Source organism: Streptopelia decaocto (genome assembly GCF_964273445.1).
Source record: "Streptopelia decaocto genome assembly, chromosome: 3".
Taxonomy (NCBI): domain Eukaryota; kingdom Metazoa; phylum Chordata; class Aves; order Columbiformes; family Columbidae; genus Streptopelia; species Streptopelia decaocto.
Window position 1 is genome coordinate 82,725,293 of NC_138656.1, and position 24,641 is coordinate 82,749,933.

At 45.0% G+C, this 24,641-nt stretch overlaps 1 protein-coding gene across 1 annotated transcript; it reads left to right on the forward strand.

The window, feature by feature from the left end:
• Positions 1-11,621: 11,621 nt before the first annotated feature.
• Positions 11,622-24,259, forward strand: LOC309438010 (gamma-aminobutyric acid receptor subunit rho-1; the record flags this gene model as incomplete). The annotated part of the gene is made up of 8 exons (XM_082048914.1): positions 11,622-11,676; positions 13,057-13,124; positions 17,105-17,328; positions 19,001-19,083; positions 20,304-20,444; positions 20,916-21,068; positions 22,919-23,115; positions 23,972-24,259. The coding sequence occupies exons 1-8, from the start codon at positions 11,658-11,660 to the stop codon at positions 24,257-24,259; spliced, it is 1,173 nt and encodes a 390-aa protein (XP_081905040.1). The 5' UTR covers positions 11,622-11,657.
• Between the last annotated feature and the right edge of the window lie 382 nt (positions 24,260-24,641).

The window sequence follows — 24,641 nt, forward strand, 5'->3', positions numbered from 1 at the left end:
CTCTCTCATGGCCAAGATCTTTCTCTTTCTGACATTTTCAGATGTTATTACAATTAGTGACACTCTTCCTAAGTGACGGGAGCCACCTGGCATCATTATGGCCATGGTTCCTTTCTGGTCCTTTCTCAAAGGCTCAGCATCATACTGAACATTTGAAACCTTAAAGCTACCTTGTCTTGCCTTTGCTGAATGTGAACAGGAGTTCAGTGTTATCAGCTCCTCCACACCCTGGCCACGCTGTGTGCGCTGTCTGTGTTTTGTGAATCACACGTGGCGATGCTGGTTCCCTCACTGAGGCCATCTCCTACACGTAGGGCAGCTCCCACTTTCTTGCCCTCCTAATGCTTTCTCTGCCCTTACAAATTCATCCCTGACAGGATTTCTTCCTTTACCTCCCAGCAATCCTTAAGCTGTTATTTTGTCCTAGAGTTTTGCTCTTGTATCTTATCTTCAGGATTGATCCTGAAAGCATTTACTGCATGAACAAAGCTTACTAACGCAAGCTGCCTTTAGATCAGATCTTCAGAGAGCACGATAAGCCCATGAAATGCCCGATGAAAGCATTGCCTATAGGAGCACGTTATCGACAGGGAGCCAGGTCTGGCGGAGCGCTGAGGACCCGCAGGTCCCACAACACTGCTCTGTAGGGCCAGCAGCTTGTGTCACACCTTGGCAACACTGGGTATCGTGAAAGCAATGAGAGGCCCAGTGTGGGATTCGGGCCAGTCAAATTGGAATCTTTCAATCTCCCCTGTTGGCAACTTGCCTTTCGCTTTCCTCCTGTCACCTCCATCTCGTTCACTCCTTTTCTTCCTCCCATGTAAGGTTCCTCCTCTTCTCCAACTTGCTCCATCTCTTTTTTTTTTGTCCCTGGCTATCTCTGTGCTCCTCTTCATCTGCCTCATTATTTGCCCCTGGGCACAGCTGTTTCCCCTGCCACACAGCTCTGCCAAGTGTTTTCCTGCTGCTTTTAACTCTCTATTATTCTGTAGCTTCCTTCTCTCCTCTGGCAGCTGTTGCTGCTCCCTGTCTTACCTCTTCTTCCACTTGCCAGGAATCCACTTTTCAGTCCAACAGTGCTCATCTTGTTTATCTTGTTATACATTAACTTATTTTTCAATATTGCTTTGCTATTTCTCTCTTTTTTCCTTTCCAACCCTGTTGTTCTTTCAAGTAACTTCAAACCTGCATGACAACTTTTCTTGGAAATCTTGTGTTTTTTCCTCTCAACCCAGCCAAAAGTGTTTTCTCTCTTTGCTTATCATTGCAAAGGTTGTTTATTTGAAAATGGAAGTTTTGTACTTCCATCATTATCACCATCCTACTTTCATCCTTTCTAGAACTTATTTCTACACTTCACATAGCTTCCTGTCTTTATTCAGGTAATTCATGACAGAATATTGTCTCTGTACGCTGGTTCTGTAGCTACGTTCATTCACCCAGGTACTGTGTCACTTACTGGGCCACTGATGATAAAAACTCCAGTCAATGTTGCCACCAGGTCACTTGGTCAGATCAGCAGGTTCATATTGTCTTTAAGCCACCATTACTACAATGTGTTTCACGAGCTGGTGTGAGGAGACATCACAGGCCCTACAAATCTGTCTGCAGTCCATCAACAAACCCCTCCAAACAAACCCAGAGATACCACAAGGCGGTTTCATCCCTTTTCAGTAAATATGAGTCATTTGATTTCCTGATTCAGGGGTTGGATTCACGTCTGAGATGCTCCTGCTGGTCTTTCTTTCATTAACTGCCTGGTGACCTTCCAAACTAATTTTTGTTTTTAGCACTCGCAGCTTTTGGTAACAGTGAACGTCACAGTGTGATGACATGCCGTGTCTGCGAATTTCCTTTCTGTTTTCTTCTCCTTGTTATGTGAAATTCCTGTCTGCCCTCACCGTACCACTCCTGATTTTATATAATTGCACTGTATGTCTCGGCTGCTGTCTCCCTCCCCACCTGGAGAGCCCTGCCCAGGCTGCCTGGGAGCCCTCCCCACCTCGGAGCTCTCTCCCTGCTTTTGCTCTGCTTTGTTTTTTCAAACTATTGGCATTGGATATGTGAGATGTGGACATGCCTTGGTGTTACTAATAGCATGGTAACGCTTTCTGTTTGGTTTGTTCCTCCATTCCCAATAACACCCAACCTCCTGTTTGGGGTTTTTTTTTTGAGCATTAAGCTGTTTACAAAGAAATAGCCACAGTAACACTGGGACTTCTTTCCTCAGCAGTAACAGCTGATTTGGAGGCAATCCCTGTCTTGTTTCTGAAAGTACATAGAAAAAATGCGTAACTACAAAGTACAAAACAATGTACACTATTCTGAATTTACTAACACTGAATTTCTGCTGTCATTTTATCTGAAGTCACTTGGCATCATGAGGTCCTGCTGTAACTCTGCACTCCTAGTTCTGATTTTGAGTACCTTGAATGGTTATGTATCCTCAATAAACGCTGTTGTCAATAATTATTATTTTCTCCCAAATAATTCATAAATTTCTCGAACAACAGAGATCCTATCATAGATTCTCGTGAGACTATACTGAACACCTTCATGGCAGTGAAAACTCTCCATTATTCCTTTTGTTTCTTACTTTGCAACCATTTGCAAGAAGGGAACTTCCCTCTTTCTGACTGGTTGGTTTCTTTACAACTCCATGGAAAGGACCTGTCAGCACCTTTTTGGAAACTGAGGTACACTGTGTCATCTTGATCACCCTCATCTACAATGTCATTAACTTTTTAGAGAAGTCTATTGTACTTACAATGCATAATATCCCTCAGGAAAAACCATCCTGCCTCTCACTCTTTTTCAGTGTATACTAAATTTATCTGGTGCCTACCATTGGTGTTTTTTACTGTAGTTGTAGCTAATTTGTCCAGTGGAGCAGTCTGTAGCTTCTCAGATTCCAGTTGGAGCTGTTTTTCCAAATGAGTGGAAAACTATCACCTTCCACTCCTGTAACACCAAGGACAATTTAAATGCTGCGTCAAGAGTTTCTTAGTTGGCTTTCTTCTGAGTGAAAGCCTGCTGACTCATTACTGTTCAGTTCGTTTACTTTAAATCCATCTCTGGTCCTGTGCCAATATGAATATTTCTTAACATTATCCCAACAGCAAAATTGTTACAATTCTGTATTTTTTGTAGCACAAATTCCTTAATTATTGATGGTTTTGATTGCCCTTGTGAAGATAGAGTGTTTTCATTGCTGTGTTGGACAAGTATAGTATTGATAACTAGCTAGTTATTCCCCATTCTGCATTTGTACAATTATTTTTCTGTACTCCATGTAGTTATTTGTATCATCTTTTACTGAAATTAATCTTACTAACATCAGAGCATTTCTCCAACATGTTGAAGCTGCTTTGAATTCTGATCCTAGATCCCAAATTGTCTGTTTCTCTTTCAAGCATGCTGTCATGCACAAGTTTTATAGTTCTGTCATCTGCATTATTATTGAGAATATTGAGTAGTGGTTTCCAGGATGAAATCTGTGAGATGTCATTTAATGTCTCCTGACAGCAAAGTAATGGCAGTTACTCTAACCATGGTCTTTCAACCATACTCAAAGTCACAGTTTCATTTCAGCCATATTTCCCTAGTTAAATAATGAAATATTAAAAACTTCATTCAAATATTTACTTCCTGCTTACACTAAGGCGGCCAGTTACACTGTCAGAAAGGACATTATACTGGTTTGACGTCAATTATTGCAAAGATTCACACTGAGTAATCTTTATAATCTCGTTACCCCTGGGGGGCAGACAAACGGATCACAAGTTTGTCCCAGTTTCCTTCCAAACGTCAAAACTTCAACATCCTTCTTTTGTCCCCTACTTAAAACAAGGGTTTGTGCTCACCCTCATCCTCTCTCAGGGGCGTCACCCACCTGTGAGGAGTCCTCGGAGGTACCTGCTTCCAGCTCAGAGACTGTAACAGCTGGTACTCACCATGCTCCCAGGGTAGTGCCATCAACCTGTATTGACTTAAAACCCTCGAATTTGTCCAAATATTCCTTAACATGCCCTTCCCTGATCTGCACTGTGCTGACATCTGATTACAAGTCAACATTTATTTTAGGACTAGGGCAGCCATTAGATCTTTCAGCGTGTTCTTCATCACCTCATTAGTCGCTCCTCTTCCCTTCACCCATTTCTCTGTTTCACTTAGCTAAGCCCTGGCACCATGCCCGCCTCCTCCTCAGCTGGCAGGACAGACCTTGGCCATGCTGCTTCTGCTCCCTCTGACCCTTCCTTTCAACCTCTATAACATGAATCCCAACCTGCACACCCGCTGCGTGCAATTTCGGTCACATAGAGGCACTTTCATTTTTGCACCATCAGGTGCAATGCCAAAATCTCAGACGGCATGACATACACTCAGTATGGGTAGCTTTGTCTCTTTTTTTTGGTTGTTTTTCTTTTGCCAGTGTTTATGTTCAGGCAAAGAACAACAGAAGTGCAAAATTTAAATGATGTATATACGTCTTCTGCCTCTGCATATTTTGCATTCTGGGATTGATCTATGTTCAAACAATACTGGATTAATAGGGGTTCTCATTTAATTTTCTGTATTACTCAAAAATAAGATAGTAGAACAGCTCTGCACACCACTGTTTCTCAGGTTTCATGATGTGAACACTGAAAACAGCACTCTTTCCTCATTTCATAGCTTTAACCACCTGTAACAGCAATGGGTCACCTTTCCTCACCATCTTTAAAGCTACTAATCATAAGGACACATGACCTAACATAATTACAAGCAAACAAGAGCTTGCCAAATGCCAAGATAAAATACATTTTGTGGTTGACTTTCCTCTGTTTTTAGTGGCTTGTTTACAGCTCACAACCTTTTAACACTCCAAATTTCAGTACAAATTAGTGGATTTCCATCCTACACTAACCCTGGGAGTTACTATTTTACACAGTGGATCCTGTCTTCTGCAGTGCCTGTCACTGGGTAAGAGCAACTTCCTTCCTTTGTGAGTTTGCACTTTGTTCCTTCAGATGCTGAGTGTTTTTTACCCCCATTTAGATACATCATGTTTCCTCCTCCCTCAAAGCACTTCTTTGGGTTCTGTCTTCATCTAGACCTACTACACTACTGTCCACCAGCATCGTCTGCTTGCTGAGAAGATCTTCCCAATTCATTTGCAAGTCAAAGGCACATTATGGGGGAACTTTCTGTGAACTGCCTCCCCCCAAACCTCTTTCCTTCATTTGGACACCACCTGGGCGGTTCTTTAGCCCAGCAAGGACCATGCTGGGCCACTCATCTCCAGGGGCTTGGCATGATCTCTGCTCTGCATTGCTCTGCAGTGAGGGGACACCCCTACTCATGCAGCACTGTTTGGGGTGTCCCTGTCCCAGGAGTCTTCCCATGCAATATTGTGACACTGTCTGAGCCTGGTGTGTCCTCTCTGCTCCTGACTCTTTCCTGTTTGGCCTTACCCGGGGTTTCCTTTCCCTCCCCATGTACCCCTATCCAGCCTCTTTTCTCCCCAGTCTCACTCAAAGCATAGTCTCTGTTGCAGATCCATGCTCTCTTTGCCTCTGCCCCCTTTTTCTCTGCAGAAACCTTCTGTATGTGTGTGTATACAACCCATGCCTTCCCCAGCCTCTTCTTCCTCTCCCCCATTCCCTGGCCCAGCACCTTTCACCTGGTTTCTGCCTTTAACATGATGCTGACGTGGTATGAACCCAAATCACTAGCTGATCATAAAACAGAGGGAGAAAGAAAACCTAGTCAAATATTTAAGTCTTTAATAAAATCTTTACACCTCTCACAGCTCTTCAGTAGTACCAATACACCTTTGCCATTCCCGTGACCTCCCTGCCAAGGCTTTGTGCCCTGCAGAGAGCTGGGCTGCCTCCAGAACCTTACCCAGCCACCATTTTATGGGCAGACTGAGGAGAACACAGCTGCTGCCATTCCCCTGTCCAGGATGCCATCACGGCTTGTGCAGCAGAGCGGGTGTAGGATGGGAGGCACAACACAAGCTGCCCACCCAGGGATGGGTAGCCCAGAGCTGAGCGCCATGGCATGTCTGGTAGGGATGGGAGAGTTCTCATCACTTTCATTACTTTCCAAATAAAAGTTCTGCTGAAAACTGGCTCAGCAAGCTCCACAGCCTCCTTCGCCTTGCATCACTGGCAGGGAAGGCTGTAGATCAGCTGCACCACAGCACAGCATGAGCTGTAGAGCTTGTCTCTGACAAAATTAAGGGCACGGTGGTTTCAGGGCATAGTGCGGAGAGCCCACACTCCCTGCACTGGAGAAGGGTTGGAGGCATCATGCAGGCATGAGATAAGCAGAGATGAAATGGGCACCCTGGGTGTCTCTGCCCCAGACACCAGCTGCCAGGCTTCCTGGGGTGATGGGCACCTCTGCTCAGGGTAAGAGGTTTGGGATCAGTTGCAGCCACAGCCTCCAGCCCAAATGTTGCTGATGATGCAAGTAACCAAAGGGATAGAGATGATGTCACAGCCACCTCTCAACAGTATTTCCAGAGAGGGGATCTGTTATGGCATCTCTTTGATCTGCTATCCTCTTTGCAGACCTAAGAATACCATAAGGGATGGAGAGAACAGACTGTCCCAGAATTTCATGAAATTTGTTACAATAATGTTAGTGTTAGTGCAGTCTGCCAAACCCACCAGCACTGTTCCTCAAGGATATCACCTCTTGGACCCAGGAAAGACCATGCAAATCTGGTTCCATTACTTCATCAACTTACTTTCACTTTTCTCTTGGGGAAAATACATTGGATCTTGCTTTTTCCTGAAAAACTGAAACTGTATCTTGATTCAGCTCCTCAAGGAAGAAATGTTCTCAGATCCTAATGAGATTATCCTAATAAGAGTGTAAAATGGGTCACTGTGTACTACAGGTGTATTGCCTCCCTTGTAGAAAAGATAGTATGATTTACAAGTGGGAAATGTATGCTGCATAAGTAGTTACAAACTAAAATGCTAAGGTGAGTAGTAACTTCTCTAACATTTGTTGTGTTTGCATCCAAAAGCTCCTATTTCAAAACTGCAGGTTTTCTGGTGCACACTGCAAGCATGGACCTGGTAGTCCTGTGGCACATGTCCTGGGCATTTGGAAATGCCTGCTGGGACCTTTAGATGTCATGGTCGGACTATCTCTTTTGAAAATCAGACATAGTTAACCCTAACCCTGCACCCCTTTTGCTGTGTCAGAGGGACTGTAAGTGCCACAGTAAACCTCAGGCTTTTTTTAAAAAAAGTGCTTTTTGCATTGTGTGTGTAGTGACAGTGATGAAAACCTAGTTTTGCTGATTTTTTTCTCTGCTAGCTATCCTAAGCTTCAGTCACTTCATTCACCCCTCAGTCCCAGCAAGCTTCAGCTTTTGGGGTAGAGGCATCTCATGATCCCTTGAATCAGTGAAGGGGATCTCGGGGAATAATGATGATTTCAGAGAGGCTGCATCACCCCAGATGTGATCAGGGGCCTGAGAGCTACTCTAGCAAAGCACAGGGAGCACTGTGACTAAATGCCACTCTGCTCCAGTTGTTGTTTTTTCATAAAGTGAGTATCATGAACCATTAAATGTGGCACTGTAACTACCAGGAGATAAATATTGACATTGAGAGGAAAAAAAAGATTGTTCATTACTCGGTATGTTTTACCTCAGGAGTTATTTGTTGTCATCCCTGTCACCCCGGCAGATGCAGGAGTGATCCCATCACACTGCGTGGCTGCCGTGGCAAACAGTTGTGCTGAGCAATCTGTGAGCAACAATGGGACTGAATGTCCTGAGTGCCGCTGTCTACCACCAATGCTGAGGGACAGCAGGCACATGAGAGGAAGCTGTAGGGGCTTGCCATTGATTCACAGTCTGAATAGCCAGGCTAATGGGGTCCCGTGATGGAGCTGCCACTGATTACTCAGCCAGCAGAGCACTTCCCATGAACTGAGCCAGAAAAGCTATTTATTGAGTAGAAAGAAATGGGATTTCAAGTTGCAATAATGGGGATGACTGGCAACAGATGATCATGTTTTGCTGCCACAGGAGGAGGCAGGAAAGTGGGGGAGGCTTGGTAACCTCAGAGCTGTGACAAGGGGAATGGGACTGGCAAAATAAGTGAAGGAGCCGAACCAAAGTACAAATTATCATAGTTCCCTGCCGTGGCTGGAGCATGGGGGACATTTTGTGCTGGTTTGTGATGAGGAAATAAAGTTTAGTTTAGAGACAGTGGAGAATCACCTGGAAGAAAGAAAAGGAACCACCCGTGTTTGATGAGGATGGGAAGGATTTGCCTTGAAGGTTCTCTTGACAGATAGCATAGGGCCAGGGCCAACGTGAAGCATTAGGTAAGCTCTACAAAGAGAAATGAAAATTAGAAATTGCAAGAACATGTCCTGCTTCATCCATCTGAATACCAGCATCATTCCTGAACAGCCAAGAGTTTACTAGGGCACTTTAAAGTCATGTAAGTAGGTCAGCTTGTCGTCAGAATCTGCTTATCCCCAAAACACATGAAATTACTTCCTGATAGCCGGCAGATGAGAACCTAGCAGCAGTGAGGCATGTCAGCAGCAGCCCAAGGGAGTATGGACAAGGCAGAAGACTCCAGAAAGTGCATTTTGTGTTTGCAAGTGCATTGTGCTCCACAATGCCCCAGCCCAAACAATGTCAAGGGAGCTGCTCCTTGCAAAAGCAGTGGTGCTGCCTGGCCCAAGGCACCCTGGAGCAGGGGTCTGCCTGTGGGTTTGTTCCCAGGCCTCTTTTGGGAAGCTCAGAGCAGAACCCGGAGAAAAAACAACTCTACTTGGCCAACACTTTGCTTCAGGGTGAGTCAGTGATACAGCCCAGTGTGCCTGCTCCTCATCTGGGAAATGTGTTATCTGCTTCTCTGTAGCCACAGAAAGATTAATTTCCCTCCAATACTATTGGTTTCCAGAGAGTTCCCAGCCCAAGGAAAAAACATCATGGAAGGCCTGGTGTTTGGCCATCGCTTACCAAAGGGATGATGGTGCTCAGGTGGTGACACTTGTTATTGCAAAAGGAATTTTGCCTCTGTAAATCTCTAGAGTGGGATTTGAGATGTATGTTAATGGGCAAAAAATCTCATTAGTAGAGCTGATTAGAGTTAGTATTTATTACAGAGAGAAGCTATTTTTTTAAACTTTTAATTAAAGATGAGTTAGAACTGGTAAATGTTGAAAATGCTACTTCTACTCAAGCTAGCACTTATATTTCTAAAAGCAGTATTCTTTCCTTTAATGATAAAATAAAATACTCACCAAACACCTGAGAGGAGCTTTCTTGACAGCCAGCTGGGAGACAGTAGGAAACAAGAAACAAATATTGCCATTTCCTCCCCTGGAATACTTTGAAAATATTTTATTCTCATGAAAACAGCCCGCTGCCTCTGATGGGGAGATGCAGTGGCTGTGCACCCCGCTGGCAGAGGCTTCCACACATCCCGTCTTGGCCTCTGTCTGCAGCCCCTGACAGCTCCAGCAATGGCTGCGAGAGGAGGGAGGCGAGACACCTGCCTGGGTCCTTTCCAGGCAGTCAAAACCATTGGCTTCCCACCTTAAAAATATCCCGCTCCTTTTTTCACCCTGCCCTTGCCACAAGCCTCCAGAACCCTTGCCCTCCGCCCCTTCCACTGTACCCGCCATGACACCAGCTTTGTTAAAAAGAGAAACAAACAAACAAACAAATGAACAAAAAAAGGTAAGAGCCATTTTGCACGTGTGATAGAAGGTAACGCCGCAGGGATCTGGTTCTTCCCTCCCCGGCCATGACCGCCTGTCTCAGCTCTCCCTTTTGTGTTGTTTCCCTGCAGCCGGCCGCAGCGGCAGAGGCGGGAGGCCCATGGCGAGGCGCACAAGCAAGGCAGGTAGGCAAAACCCCCTGGGGCAGAGCCGGGATGGTGGCGGGGGAAGGGGACACCACTCGAGCTTGGCAGTCATATTTAGGTAGGAGTTGTGCCCTCAGCGGGATGCAGTGGCCCCGGAGGAGGCTGCACTGCCCCACACCCTCATGGAGGTGGGGTGTGGTACCGCGGCCATTTCTGTGGCACCTTGGGCTTCACATTGTGCTGCTGCATGGTTGTGTCACCCATGGTGTGTGAGCGGGTGTCCTCCCTCTGAGCATCCCTCTGCAGAGCTGAGCACCCTTCATGGGCTCTCCATCCCTCCGCTTATTCTTCCCTCTGTCACTGCTGGGGAGAAAGAGCCTTGCTGAGCAAAGTCCGGCCTGCTCACAAATGTTGAAGGTTTTGCTAGTGACCTCCTAATATTGTCCCCCCATCTCACCTGGATATACACCTTCCCCCACATATGCCCACAGTGTCACAGGCCTTTCAGAGGCTGAATTAAATCTAAAGCAGAAGTGGGAGCCACCTTTTAAAATGTCTGAGGGATAATCCATGATTAGAAGAACTGATGGAGGTAGATGACTCGCCACTCCCAGCAACTGTTAAACTGAGACTAAGCATCTTTCTAAGATACTCCATAATCCAGAGAAAGCTCTGAATTTGAGAAAGAGGTTGCTGGTGACACCGCTGGTGTTGTATTGGCCTCTCATGGTAGACCTGCCCAATGAGTCTGTGAGAAGTACAGCACAGCTAAGCAGTCTTGTTTACGAGGAGCTTTATCTCAGGAACATCTTCCCCATCAAGTTTCTTTGTTGGCCTGTTTACCTTTAATCTATTCCTGACTTGTCTGGTGTATATTCAGACAAGGGCCTCTCTGAGCATGCCATCTTTTCTCAAATTGAGAAGCAGTAAAACCATTCCTCCTGTTGTTGATCCCTCCTGCTGCTCAAATGGCTGGCATGCAGCTGACTCGGGGGCTTTCACCTACATGGCGGAGCAACCCAGGAGCTGCTGCCACCACCATCCCAGCCAAAGTGCTGGGGCACTGAATAGCATTTTGCACCTTGGATGTGGAGGAGGAGCAGAGCATCCTCCGCCCAGCATTTGGTGCTACTCCAAGAGCTTCTGGAATGACGGTCCCAAGCTCTTTAATGCTCAGAGATCTCCTAGGTCTTTAATGCTGCTTTTTATCCTCATTAGAAATCTGGAGCAGGAGCTAATAATTCTATCCCAAGTTAAGGGATGGCCTGCCACCTGGCCTGGTTCCCAGCCTGTGTCCATTTTGTTCCTGGGCAACAGCCAGTACCTTATTTGATATATTGTTTCCCTAATTCCTGGCGTCATGCCCCGTCACAAATCAATGTCAGAAATGCTTCTCCCCTGTTTCCATTTCCCCGCTTCTCCACACACACTATTCCTCCAGCCCACACATTTGAATGATCATCTCCAAACTGTGCTATAAGCAGAGATGATTTTACAGAGACAAAAATTCAGGAAAAAAGTGTTTCCTCAGTGCCAGAATTATTGCAGGTGCCTAAAGCCATATGTTGAGTGCAGGAATCATTTTTAATGACGTGCCGCCAACCATTGCAATCAATCTCATGGTTATGGTCTAAGGGGTAAATGGTCTAAGGGGTAATGGAGTGAAGAGGGTATGTACTTGTTGCAGGCATTGCTCAGGGCTCATAGTTGTGCTTCTCTCTTTCTGGCAGCCCAATCCTAAAACGAAGCCCAGACATTACCAAGTCTCCACTGACAAAGTCAGAGCAGCTGCTGCGAATAGATGACCATGACTTCAGCATGAGACCAGGTTTTGGAGGTATGAAACATGTACATTTGTCACTGTCCCTGTTTTACACTGTCACTTCTTTATACTGTAACACATATCCAGGTGAACAAGCAAACTGATAGGCAGAGCCTTTCTGTCTCTAATTTTTGTTATTTTGTGTTATGAAGTCATTAATGCCTGGGGGGACAGGAGTACAGTAAAGTAGCCTTCTTTCTTAGATGAGTGAACAGTGTAGTCCAAGGCATGGAAATGTGATTACAAGCAATATCATTTTCCTGGTACTCAGTGACAATTTCTTCTGACAAACTTATGCAGAAACACCTTACATTTATTTCCGGATGATGGGGAAATTCTAAGATTTTGTCTTACTATGGTGATGTGTATGCATAATCAAATCATCTATCATGCTTACTGACCTGGCCATTTCATTTATAACCCAAAATAAAATATTTTGACTGCTGTGTGTTAATGCTTGTTCACAGTTTTGTGGCTGTGTGCTAGAGCAACCTAGGCTTTCAGGGAAACGGATGAAGGAGAACACATTTTCTTTCAGCCCATCGGATTAGAGAATGTTGTAATTTATCTACCCTCTCTGGCTGACAGATGGTCATTCAAATCCAGGATACCATTATATACTCTGATGGAAGAAGATTTTATTGCTAAATGCTCAATATACCAAATACCAGCATGTTCAATTAATTTAAAAAGGTTTCAGTTTCATAGCAGTCCGCTAATGTGAGCACAATTTATCTTGACAGATCTCCTGTACCGTAATTGCTAGAGGTATGTGAGGGGTGAGTCAAAGCCTAGAAGAGGAAAAAAAAGATCAAAATCCTTATTACCTGGGGTCACAGCCCAACCCTTCCCCTTGGGAGCCCCAGTCCCAGTGGCACATTCCTTTGTTCTGTGGCACGTCCCTTTCTGTCTCCCTGGCCTCTCCACAGCCAAGCATTGAGTGATGTGAAAGCCAACTACACGGAGTAGCTCTCAGGGTTGTTGTTAGCTCAAGAGAAGAGCAGAAGAAGCGAGGGGAAAATTTGGAGTAACCCGCCCACATCGCCTTAGGTGCAACTGCTGCTGCTGCTCTCCATGTGGATGGGTGCTCTGTGGGCCATCTGGCTGGAGAGCCCTGGACCCGAGTGCTAGAGGCAGGGCTTTTAAATTTTGAAAGGACCTGTGTAGGATGACACAATAAAAGAGGAAAGTCAGCAATAGGTCAATCTTATTGCTGATTTTGATTGTTATTAGAAGGTTTTTGTTAAAAATTCCAATTGTTTCTATATTTCAGTTGCTTTACCGTTGTTTCTATTTCAGACTGGACATCTATTTTAATTCTAAGATATGAAAGCCAGAGGATTGCTTTGTCTCATCAGATTTATACTTTCTCAACTTCTATTTTTTTTTCCCCAGGCCCTGCAATTCCTGTTGGGGTGGATGTCCAAGTGGAAAGTCTGGACAGCATTTCTGAGGTGGACATGGTAAGAATCACACAAGACTTAAGGTCAGATGGGACCTCTGGAGCCCACCTAGCCCAAACCCCTGCTGGAGCAGGGCCGGCTAGAGCAAGCTGCCCGGGTCTGTGTCTGGGGGGTTTGAATACCTCCAAGGATGGAAACTCCACAGCCCCTGAGAGGCAGATTCAGGTTTGATCTGAATCTGCCGACAATTGTTTCTATTGACCTCACACTGCAATTCCATCTCCCTTGAAGCAGAGGGAGGACATCTGATATTTTCTCCAGGACGAAATGATAGAACACATTTAAGACTGTCCAAAAGGATTTTACATTTTCTTAAGAAGTGATAACATTTAAAAGCTCTGAGGAGATCAATTAACCTGTTAGTTTTAAGGCACTTCGATACACTGCAGACACAGTCTCACTTTGTCCATGTTCTGAAGTGGTCAGGGGCAGCTAGCTCCCAACCAGAAGCCATGTATTCATCCTGAGAATAACATGTGTTAAGACTGGTAAGTCCTGCTCTTGACAGGGCAGCCAGAGTGATCTTGGAGGGGAGAAGTTTCTCCAGAACCTTCCTTTGGTGCATCAGCATTTGTATCACCCCTGCTATGTCCTGGGGACCAGCATAAGGCTCTGCTGGTCCTTCCTGTGTCTCCGCAGTGATGTTGCAGAAGGATTTCAGGGACACACAGGACAAAAGCCGGTGCCCAGGCTAAATTCCTTACTGAGTGCCTGTCCTTGATTTCCTCCCATACAATCAGTAATGTGAAAATGGTCAGTTTTCAAATGTTCTCAATGTGGTGCAGATTTTGATCTTGATTATTTTTGCTGGAGGGGCTTTTTTCATGACAAAACACTGCTGAAAGTAAGGTATGATTTCTGCAGGAGATTTTGCATGGGAAGGTTTTACATGCATGGCATGGCATGTGAACAACAGCCTGTGCAGGAGAGCAGGAGCACAGAAATGGAGCAGGAGATGGCCCTGTATATAGACTCAGAGACTTACCACCACTTTTATTCACCCTTTCAAAACCCAGAGCCAATACAGAATAGTTTTCAAAATATTTTGCTCGTTCAACAAAAGCATCCAACAGCTCTGAAGCTTTCTCAGTAATCCCCAACTTCTCCGTGCTCCTAATTCACAGCCACAGGGCTAAAGAGCCTGCACCCCACCTCCTCCCATGTCTAAGCGAGGAACATTGTTGAGTGCATCACACCTGGTTGCACACTGGGCTCCTCTCACCACATTTCAGCTTTTGAGCCAGCTGGGATATCTGCAGTCAACCAACCACTTGCAGGGTGCAGCATGGTTGCAATGTTGTGGCACACCAGGGTGCACATTCTCCCCAGCCCCTGGGAGCCCTCCAGTTGTCTCTGGTGCTCTTGGCACCCTGACCACCAGCCATGGGGACTCCCAGCTTTCGCCTCTCCTGGGATGGGCCCAGACCTTCTGGTTAAGGAGAAAGCTTGTGAAGGTGGCCAGTGAGCCCCTGAAAAGCTTTGGGACTTCAAAGGAAAGTGAAAGAACTGAACATTTTAAGTAAAAACAAAACAAAAAACCCAAAAACAACCCTAAAAAAACCCAAAACTAAAAACAACCCAACAAATCCACTCATTTTTTTTAAGCAAGCATTATGATTTTGGACAACTTCCTCTGGTTTTTGAATACTGGCCCTGCTCCTCATGTGGCATTGTGCTGCAACACCCAGCACATGGGAGAAGCACTGTATAGCCTCGGGTGAAAAAAAACATTAGGGTCGATTTTGGCAGTTTGCAAAATAATGATGGAGAAGACTTTGTATTGTCAAAATCAATTATTTTTAACTCATGCAGCTTTAAAGAAAAAGGCCACGGTGCTTTGCAAGCTGATTTCTTGCTTTTTAAATGAAGAGATGTCAGTCACAGAGGTTTTCACTCTGTCCTAAATTCAAGCTTGAGGAGGTAGATACAGCAACATTTCTCCTACTTTCTGACTATTTGCAAGAAAGTGGTAAAATCATTTAGGACGTTATAAAACTTGATTAGGATGTCACAAATCAGATTCTTCTTGTCCCATTGATTTAAAAATTTATAAATATCTACTATGGGCCACTGACCCTGAAATTAACAGAGCTTTTGTAGGATGTGTGGAGTGGCTGCTTTATCTGAAGGAAAGGTGGGAGAAGGAAACTGGAAACTCATTTGCAAAGATAATGAGAAGTTATTAGCGTCTCTGAGCAATGGAACGAAAGAAATGGGAGAAATGATACAGTTGTAGCTTGGGGGAATTCCAGATGATGCATTATAAAATATTGTGGTTCCCAGTACGATAGCCTAAAACTAGTATCAATAAATCACTTCTAATGAAAGCTGAAAATACTTGTTTTTTCCACAGCAATCATAAATGTGACTTTATGCAAAAAAAAATGAGACATTGACTTCTCTGTGGAGAACAAATGTCTGCCAATTTATTACTGTTTAAAGGGCATGTTAATACATAGGAGTCAATGTAAAGGTCTCCCAGAACTATGTATCATTTGTAGACAAGGAAAAGATGTTAAAGAATGCCATAGAATGGATCAAATTAAAAAGAAGATATTACATGGTCAGTGGCTTTGGAAGCTTCAGCTGGATGCAGTATAAAGCATTTCCAAGAACTGTCTTGGGCATTAGTATAATAATAGCATAGGCTGCAACTAACAAGTCACTTCTACTGAAAAAAGACTGCAGAAACTCTCAGATTTCAAAGTGTTTGGAAAACGTAGTTGAGAAAAAAAATCCAAATCTCAAATAATTTCAAAAAAACGCTCCAAAGCCTCCTGACTCCCTCTACCCCAGACACCAAGGCAAATTGGTCAGTCTTAGATACTTCCCTCAGTTCATGGGCAATGTATTACATCAGATTGGAAGATATGGTGCTTATAAACACTTGTGTGTGAGTTTATCTTCAGGTACATGAGGGGTTTATTTTGAAATAAGGAATAGCGCAAACTGAGGTGTAAGTGCCTCCAAGGTCAGACTCAATGTACAATGGAGCTCAAAGAGAAGGAACATGCCTCGGATCTAGGAGTACGATATGTGGGAAGAAAGAGGAAAAAAAAAAAAACAAAACATTTTGGTCAAATGCTGAGTCAAAAGCATTTTAGTGGCTGTTCTGGAGGAAGAGCTCCCACTACAGCACGCTCCTCCGGCTGCCCAGGCAAAGACAGTTGTGGAGCAGTGTGGAGGGCAGCATGGGCAGCAAGACCTCCTTCACTATCATCACCGGAGACACAACATGACAGGTGCAGGGGATTAAGTGTTTGGCAGCACCCTCCACCTACCGCTCCTTTGGCACATGTCTTTTAGGCTCTGCGGTCACTCACAGACACTGAAACTCCATGTCTGTATTTCAGGGGTGGATTTGCCACCTAAGGAGGCTCTGATTTCTGAATTCAAGAAGTCAGTCTGACCTAAGGAATAAAGAACCTGCAGCCAGTTGTGTCCCCTGCAGCTCAGGGAGTGGATGTGCCTTCAGGAATGGTGCTTTACAGCTCACAGTTTGTGCCAGAGATGAGAAGTCAATATGCCACTAAGGTGTTAAGTTGAAGTTGGTGAAGATTTTGGAGGGGAAGCCACATGAGAAGCGGCTAAAGTCACTTGTTTTGTTCAGCCTGGAGGAGACTACAGCTTCCTCACAAGGGGAGGAGGAGGGACAGGCACTGATCTGTTCTCTTTAGTGACCAACAACAGAACCCAAGGGAATGTCAGGAAGATGTGCCAGGGAGGTTTAGGTTGGACATGAGGAAAAGGTTCTTCACCCAGAGGGTGGTGGAACACTGGAACAGGCTCCCCAGGGAGGTGTCACAGCCCCAAGCCTGACAGTGTTCAACAAGAGACTGGACAACGTCCTCAGACACATGGTGTGAACTGTGGGGTTGTCCTATGCACGGACAGGAGTTTGACTTGATGATCCTTGTGGGTCCCTTCCAACTCAGGATATTCTATGATTCTAAGTTGTGACACAAGCTTGTTTGTTGCAGGACTTCACCATGACGCTTTATCTGAGGCACTACTGGAAAGATGAGAGGCTGTCCTTCCCCAGCACCAACAACCAAAGCATGACCTTTGACGGCAGGCTGGTGAAGAAGATCTGGGTCCCTGACATGTTCTTCGTCCACTCCAAGCGTTCCTTCATCCATGACACCACCACAGACAATGTCATGCTGAGGGTTCAGCCAGATGGGAAGGTACTTTATAGCCTCAGGTAAAGCTGCATTCGGTCAATGGGAGCTATTAGTGGAGTGAGAAAGTGGCTTAATTGATTCCTGTATTGTGTTTTTGCATGACTTCATACTAAAAAAAACCCAACCAAACAATATAAAAAAGAATGAACGTGCTGAGTATCCATCAACATCTGAGCCCCTGTGTTAGTTTGACAAGAATTTTCTTGTTCTGTGATATTTTTATCTTACTGTTCATTGGAATTCACAGCCTGAACAGTGTCTACCTTCTTCGTATTAAAGCTTTTTCTTCACTCAGCATATTAGACAAGGTTCAGGTGTTCCCTAGGCCTTTGCAAAGTTTGCTCAGGTCCTTAGTACAATAACAAAAAGGACAATAAAATGACATCAAGTTCAGCTATAGCATGCATGCCTAGATACTCTTTCATTTAGCAGCATGAGACCAATCATCTGCATTGCATGCGTTCATGGCTGTCTGAAGAAAATGGGAACAGAAGAATATCAAACTACTCAGATCCTGCCCCACACAGTCTCGTGCTTAACAATTGTCCTGCACAAAATTGTAGTGAACATCTTGAACAGCAAACTGACAAATTTTCATTATTTTATTCAGTGTCAATGGCAGGCTGGAATGCTTTGTGAATGCTGGGGAACTAGGGAAGCTGGTCTCCCCTTCAGAGCAAAGGGGTCATTACTGCCCATCTTTGCTGAATGCCTTTGCCTGTAGATAACATTTTTCCTTGGTGTCTGCCTTTTTATGATTCTTTGCCAGACCATCTTCTCTTGTCTTGGAAACCACTGTAGACCTCACTGGCACCTAAACAACAAATCTGAGCCAAGCACTTTCACCCAAAGACTAAATCTGGATAGGAAAGCAACATCAGCAGGAGCCCGCACGTGCCAAAGGACTACTAACATAAGGGACTACAGCTTGTTTTTATCATTATGTGACTGACATCTGTCTACCCTACTATAATTCATTAATTCTTTTCCCATAATGATCTCAACTTCCATTTTCATTTACTTCCTTAGAGTTCAAGCCAGTTAAGATTTATGGATGCTTCCAGTGCAGACATAAACTCACGCTATTAAAAACGAGATAATCAGGCTACAGCAAGACCAGAGCTTTTGGCTGATGGGACAGAGCATTTCAGTGGTCTCTGTTACACACCAGCTCCAGCCCGAACTGGAGGCACCGCCTGTGCCCTCTGGTGGCTGATACCCAAGTGTGATCACCGGTTTTCTTTGAGCAGCTGGAAATTCACCATGTACGGAGAAAACCACCTGCATCCCTCTTGGCACTAGAATGGCTTTGAGAAATGTAAATTATTTTGTCATACAAAGCATCTGTTCAAGGCACAGATCTCTGCAGAGAGATATTTGCTGATAGTCAATGAGGAAAAAGTGCACTCTCTGCTCTTTCCCATTTTCTTCTCCAGTGTTGTTGTCATCTAGTAGCAATCTGTGGTGGCCTAATTTTCCAGTCATCTTTTCTAACACTAGTTTGCTGAGAAGAAGAAACTACGTTAAATAAAGTGTAATGGCTTTAGCTGAATGGAAGATATTTCTTTTCAGTGGACTGTTACTGGCCAGATAGTTACTTACTAAAAAAAAAAAACCCAAAACTCACAGCTTTATGGTTTTTCAGTTATATAAGATGATAGTTTTTAATTGAGTGTTTTTTATTATTCCTAGAGTTACAGTAACAGCAATGTGCAACATGGATTTTAGTCGCTTTCCCCTGGACACACAGACATGTTCTCTAGAGATTGAAAGCTGTAAGTAAATTGGAGGTGTAGGGAAGCCAAGGACTGCACCCCATGGGCACCCAAACTGTGTTTAATTATATTACTAATTATACCAATAATTAAACTGCTGCTATATTCATGAGACCTCTAACCAAAGTCAGCAAACTTCAGCATTGGAAAAAAAAATCCCTGCCCCTATTTTTTCACTAGAAGTAGATGATGTTTGCAAAAGTTCAGTGTTGCTAAACACCAGCTGTTGGCACTGTCTTGCCAATCTCCCTAAAATCCAGCCAGGCTGCCCTGCTGTCTCCTTGTGCCCAGGGGCCCCGGGCCACTCGCCTGCAGGTCGGCAGTCTCCAGCTCGCCCAGGTGCCCTCCCGCACCACAGCTCTCAAACATGTCAATAATCAGCTCTGCACCTTTCACATGCACCACCTGCTCATCCTGGTGTAAAAACCATGACAGGGCAGCAACACAAATCACCTTCCTCTAATGTTTCTTACACCTGAGATAAACCCAGCTTGTACCCACATGTAGCTCCTTTGTCCCAAGTGTGGCGCACACACAAATTGGCTGAATTTCATACAAAGACATTTTAAACTTTTAGCTTTTCAGGAGTTGGTTGTTTTTTTTTTTTCCTTCTTAAGATTTCAATAAGGAATTATAATCTTAAATCTGTTTTAATATATTTACGTCTGAATTTTTTTCTCCCTCTCTGGGAAGAGTCATTGCTAAACCCCATGCGAAAGGCTTAATAGTATTATATTTCCACATGTATTAAAAAAACAAGATCTGTAATGTTCATGCGTGCATCATGGGCAGAAAGTTTACCTGAGTTTGTCCTCCCACACGCTTCAGATTGTTAATAGCATGTTCCTCCCATTACCCCAAGCAGGTTTTTTCCCTTTCATTTGCTTCTGATTTTATGACATTTATAAAGGACGGGTTTTCAAGTTCTAATGTGGTGGGTTATTTGACACACATATTATGTGCGTGAAATCATGATTAGAGAAACAGAAGGGTTTACAAAATGCATCAGGCATCAGGCCTGAGGGCTGTCACAATGAAACAGTCCACCCCTCGCCACAGTCATATCCACCGCCACTGTGGCTCTCAGCTGGGTAGTGGCATTTGGCCTTTTCAGCTGGGACCTCACAGGTAGCCTGGAAGGTGTGTGGGCATGCAATGGGCTGTGGGTGCGATAGCGGCTGACTCTGTGCACTGCACTGAGGTTTGCACTGCTCCCCTAGATGCCTACACTGAAGATGACCTCATGCTCTACTGGAAGAACGGGAATGATTCCCTAAAAACAGATGAGAGGATATCCCTCTCCCAGTTCCTGATCCAGGAGTTTCACACCACCACAAAGCTCGCCTTTTACAGCAGCACAGGTGGGTACTGGTGTGCTTGCCAGAAAATGGGCTGATGGAAGAAGAAGTGCAAACCATTCCTCTTGACCTTTGCCATGGAGGGTCATTCATTGGGAGGTCTCCCTGTGACCCATCAGACTTGCCTGTCTTCCGTGAGGAGGCTGTTGTCCCTGACACAGACTACCTTCTTGATGGTTACATGGTCTTGAGAGGCAATCCCTCTTCAAGATCACACCAAGCCCTAACATGAATTAAACTCTCTGGGTGCACGGATTATGTTATATTATCTTCCCTGGAAGATGTGGTCCTGAGAGACGCTTTGACTTCGACAGTTCAGTAAGGAGACTTCTGTAAATGGCAATGATCTGTGGTCATTAACCGTATTTTTCTGAAAGCAAATGAGGTGCTACTCCCCTGACGCAACACTACCTTATCTGAAAGTGGTTTGATATTGGTGTGACTTCTCTTTTTTCTTTCCTCTCTGCTATACAGGGTGGTACAATCGCCTCTACATAAACTTCACTTTACGTCGACACATCTTCTTCTTCTTGCTGCAAACCTACTTCCCTGCCACCCTCATGGTCATGTTGTCCTGGGTGTCCTTCTGGATCGATCGCCGAGCAGTTCCTGCCAGAGTCCCTTTAGGTAAAAACAATCTTGTAATGAGCAGACCTAAGAGACAGTTGCTGCAACTGTAGCCTTGACCATCAAGATGAACCCCCCTGTGCCCCTGCATTGCCTTGCGGCACAGAAATCAGCTGTGCTGCACGTGTGTCCCCCATGCAGGGGACTGGCCGTGGTACAAACTCTCCATCTGCCCTGCAGTGTCAAGCGAATTGCCTTCCCTGCTTGCACAAACACTAGCTGCACATGATGCAAATCAGGGAGCAAATGTCCTACTCTTCTTTTATTGCTGTTAACAGAGCCATGGCACAGAAAGAACCCAAGTGCCAGTATCCTTCAGAGGCTTCAGTGAGCGAGAAGGTGAAAATCAATACTAGCGGCCCTGACAAAATTTCAGTTTACTGAGTGTTGCTAGAGGAGGAAGGGTGGAAGAAACACAATTAGCTGAGCTATGCTGTTCAACTTGTTAAATGAATTTACAGTGCAGTGCGAGGGATTCAGCTTCCTCTTCTGCAGCATCCTTCAGACTGATGAAGCCATGTGCCAGAGGACTCACCATGGGAACAAAACTACGCTATGGACATAATTCTTCTAAAGCGAATGCTTTGCCCTTAGCAAAGTGCTGTTTGTACTTTTGCAGACTTCGAGCCCTAGCTTGCTTTCATTTACTCTAGGCAACACACCTCAGGACTTTATTGTTATATTCTTCAGTAGAGATGATACATAGAGGCATAACAGAGATGGCAATGGGGCAGTTATCCATGTCTGTGTTTAGAAACAGCATCCGTGGCCTTGAGACATCATAAAAAGGAGCATAAGGGTTTAGGCCATGGCTTCTCAAGAGATGTAGGCGCTGTGTTTAGCAGTACTTTTTGCTACCTAAATACTCCTGTGAATTCAGTCCTTTGCACTTATATACATCATTTCAGCTTTCAAAGGGATCATTAATGTGACGCAATTAGCCTCTAGAATAAGAGGGTCACAGAGAGCCTCCCTCAGAGCTAAGATAACTCCAAACTACTGGGGGTCCTGCCCTTACTGATATGCTCTTTGTGCTCACCCATGGTGCGACGTCAGGCTGCACTGGCCTGTAAGGCCCCATTAGGACCAGAGGAAATGGCCTCAAGTTGCACCAGGGAAGGTTTAGATTGAATATTAGGAAAAATTTCTTCACAGAACGACTTGTCAGGCACTGGAACAGGCTGCCCAGGGAAGTGGTTGAGTCACCATCCCTGGAGGTGTTTAAAAGACGTGCAGATGAAGCTCTTAGGGTCATGGTTTAGTGCTGGAGTTAGGTTAATGGTTGGATGCAATGATCTCGAGGACCTGTTCCAACCAAAATGCTTCTATGATTAGTCCCTGCTCTTGCCCCAGGGAAGGCACAGACCAGGCATGGGAACCAGCTAGTAACTTCCCATGACGCAGGACTTGCCTGGGGAACTTGGTGGAAGTAGCAGCAGCAGCAGCCAGGCTTCACTTGTGCCTGTGCTGCAGAGGAGGTGAAACAGAAGCCGAGCTACTTGTACCCCACCTCCGGGGTCTGTCCTGAGCCTGGACATGGGGTGCAGACAGCACAAAGTCAAAGCACTGCTGCCTGGCCATGGGGTGGGAGGCTGGTGGTGTGGTGGGGAACCAGGCTGGCAACACCCTGAGACCGGGACTAGAGATGTTTTCACCAAAAAGACAAGAAAAGCCCAGTTAGAAATCAGAAATGCCTGGGCCCTCCTCAGGCAGTGAAACCCATCACCCAAATCTGAAAAAGAATACTGCGAGGTAAATTCAGATGTCAGAAAATTGTAACGACAGCTCTTTTTGTGATGAAGAGCCTGGTTTTAAAGTGTCTTACGGTCTCTCTGCTGGTGTATTCCCAGGGATAACCACTGTGCTGACCATGTCCACCATCATCACTGGGGTGAACGCCTCCATGCCACGTGTTTCCTACATCAAAGCAGTGGACATTTACCTGTGGGTCAGTTTTGTGTTCGTCTTCCTCTCGGTGTTGGAATACGCGGCAGTGAATTACCTGACTACGGTGCAAGAGCGGAAGGAGAGGAAACTGCGGGACAAGGTGAGGTCTTCTATTTTGATGAAGCTCTATGCCCCTGGGAAAAGGTATGGCAAATGTCTGGAAATGTTCAAAAGTTTCCAGCTACAGTGAGCTACTCTCAGCTGCCTGGGGAGAACACAGTTCACACAAAAAAAACCAAACATCAGCAGTGAGGCATTCTGGGTTATAAAGATTTGCTACAAACAACCCACACCCAGGCTCACAGCTCTTTCTTCAGAGTCTGGGGATGCTAACTCCTTCTACATGTAGTCCTCCATTGTCTGTATAAATGGGATAAGTTTTAAGGTTTTACCTTTAAATGTTTTTTGATATTGAAGATCCAAACTTGTGAATAACACCAGAGAGATACTGAAGTTTGCATTTCAGATAACATGGCAGATTTTCCCCACCTTCCTTCAGGCACAGTCTACTTACACACAATGGTGCAAATTTCCCCCTTTTGCCTTCATTACATCAAATTATTACCACTCAAAATTTCAGCCTAAGCTCTTGTCTTCAAATGGGGCAAGCCTCATACATTCCTCCTTGTGGATTCCCTCTGCCCTCTTCTCTGATTTTCTCAGCTCCAGGGTACAGGTCCAACCTTCGTTTACACCCCAATAGCTGTGCTTAAGCCAAATGAGCTTTTCCACAGCCAGCCCCACTCTCTCCCTGGCCGCGTTGTGTCTTGCAGGCACAAAACTAGAGAAGCACAAAGCTGTTGCCCAGCTCCATCCTCTCTTTCTCCCTTTCACGTCCCAATAGCCCCAATTCCCCAGGCTCCTCATCCCCTCCTCTGCTTTTGTAAGGAAGAAAGGGATGTCTTTGTGTACCTGGACACAACTCAAACCCGTCCCCCGCTTCCCTGTGCCCACAGCTCCCCTGTGCGTGCAGCCTGCCTCAGCCTCGGCCCATGATGATGGACGGCAGCTACAACGACGGGGACGTGAACGAACTGGGGCACTATGTGTCCGAGAACGGGGACAAACAAGACCGGATGATGGTGCAGCTGGCGCTGGGGTCTGAGAGGGGCTCGGGCAGGAGGAAACACCAGAGATACGTCAGCATGCGGATCGACACTCACGCCATTGACAAGTACTCCAGGATAATATTCCCTGGTGCATATATTCTATTTAATTTGATATACTGGTCCATTTTTTCATAAATATACGTAACTTCTGCAGTCACAGAGCATTGTGACATTAAATGAAAGCACCGTCTCATAGGCTAACAGAAAGAAAATGGAGAATTGTTTTGATTGGAAGACTGATATTTTTTCAGTTTTTTTTTTTTAATTAGATGCAACTCATCTGTGGCATAAAAAATTGTGCAAGTTTCACATTTCAGCAAAATATAGTATATACTATCTAAAATTTTATACTTAAAGCTGTGCTATGTTCCTTCTTGTGCCTCACAGGCCACTGTAAACTATTTTAACAAGTGACTCTAATTGCCAGTTACTTACATATGGTGCATCCTCTATTTTGTGCCCCTGAGATCCTAATTCTCTAAGTACCTGAGAGTACGCATACATCTGTCAACTCAGC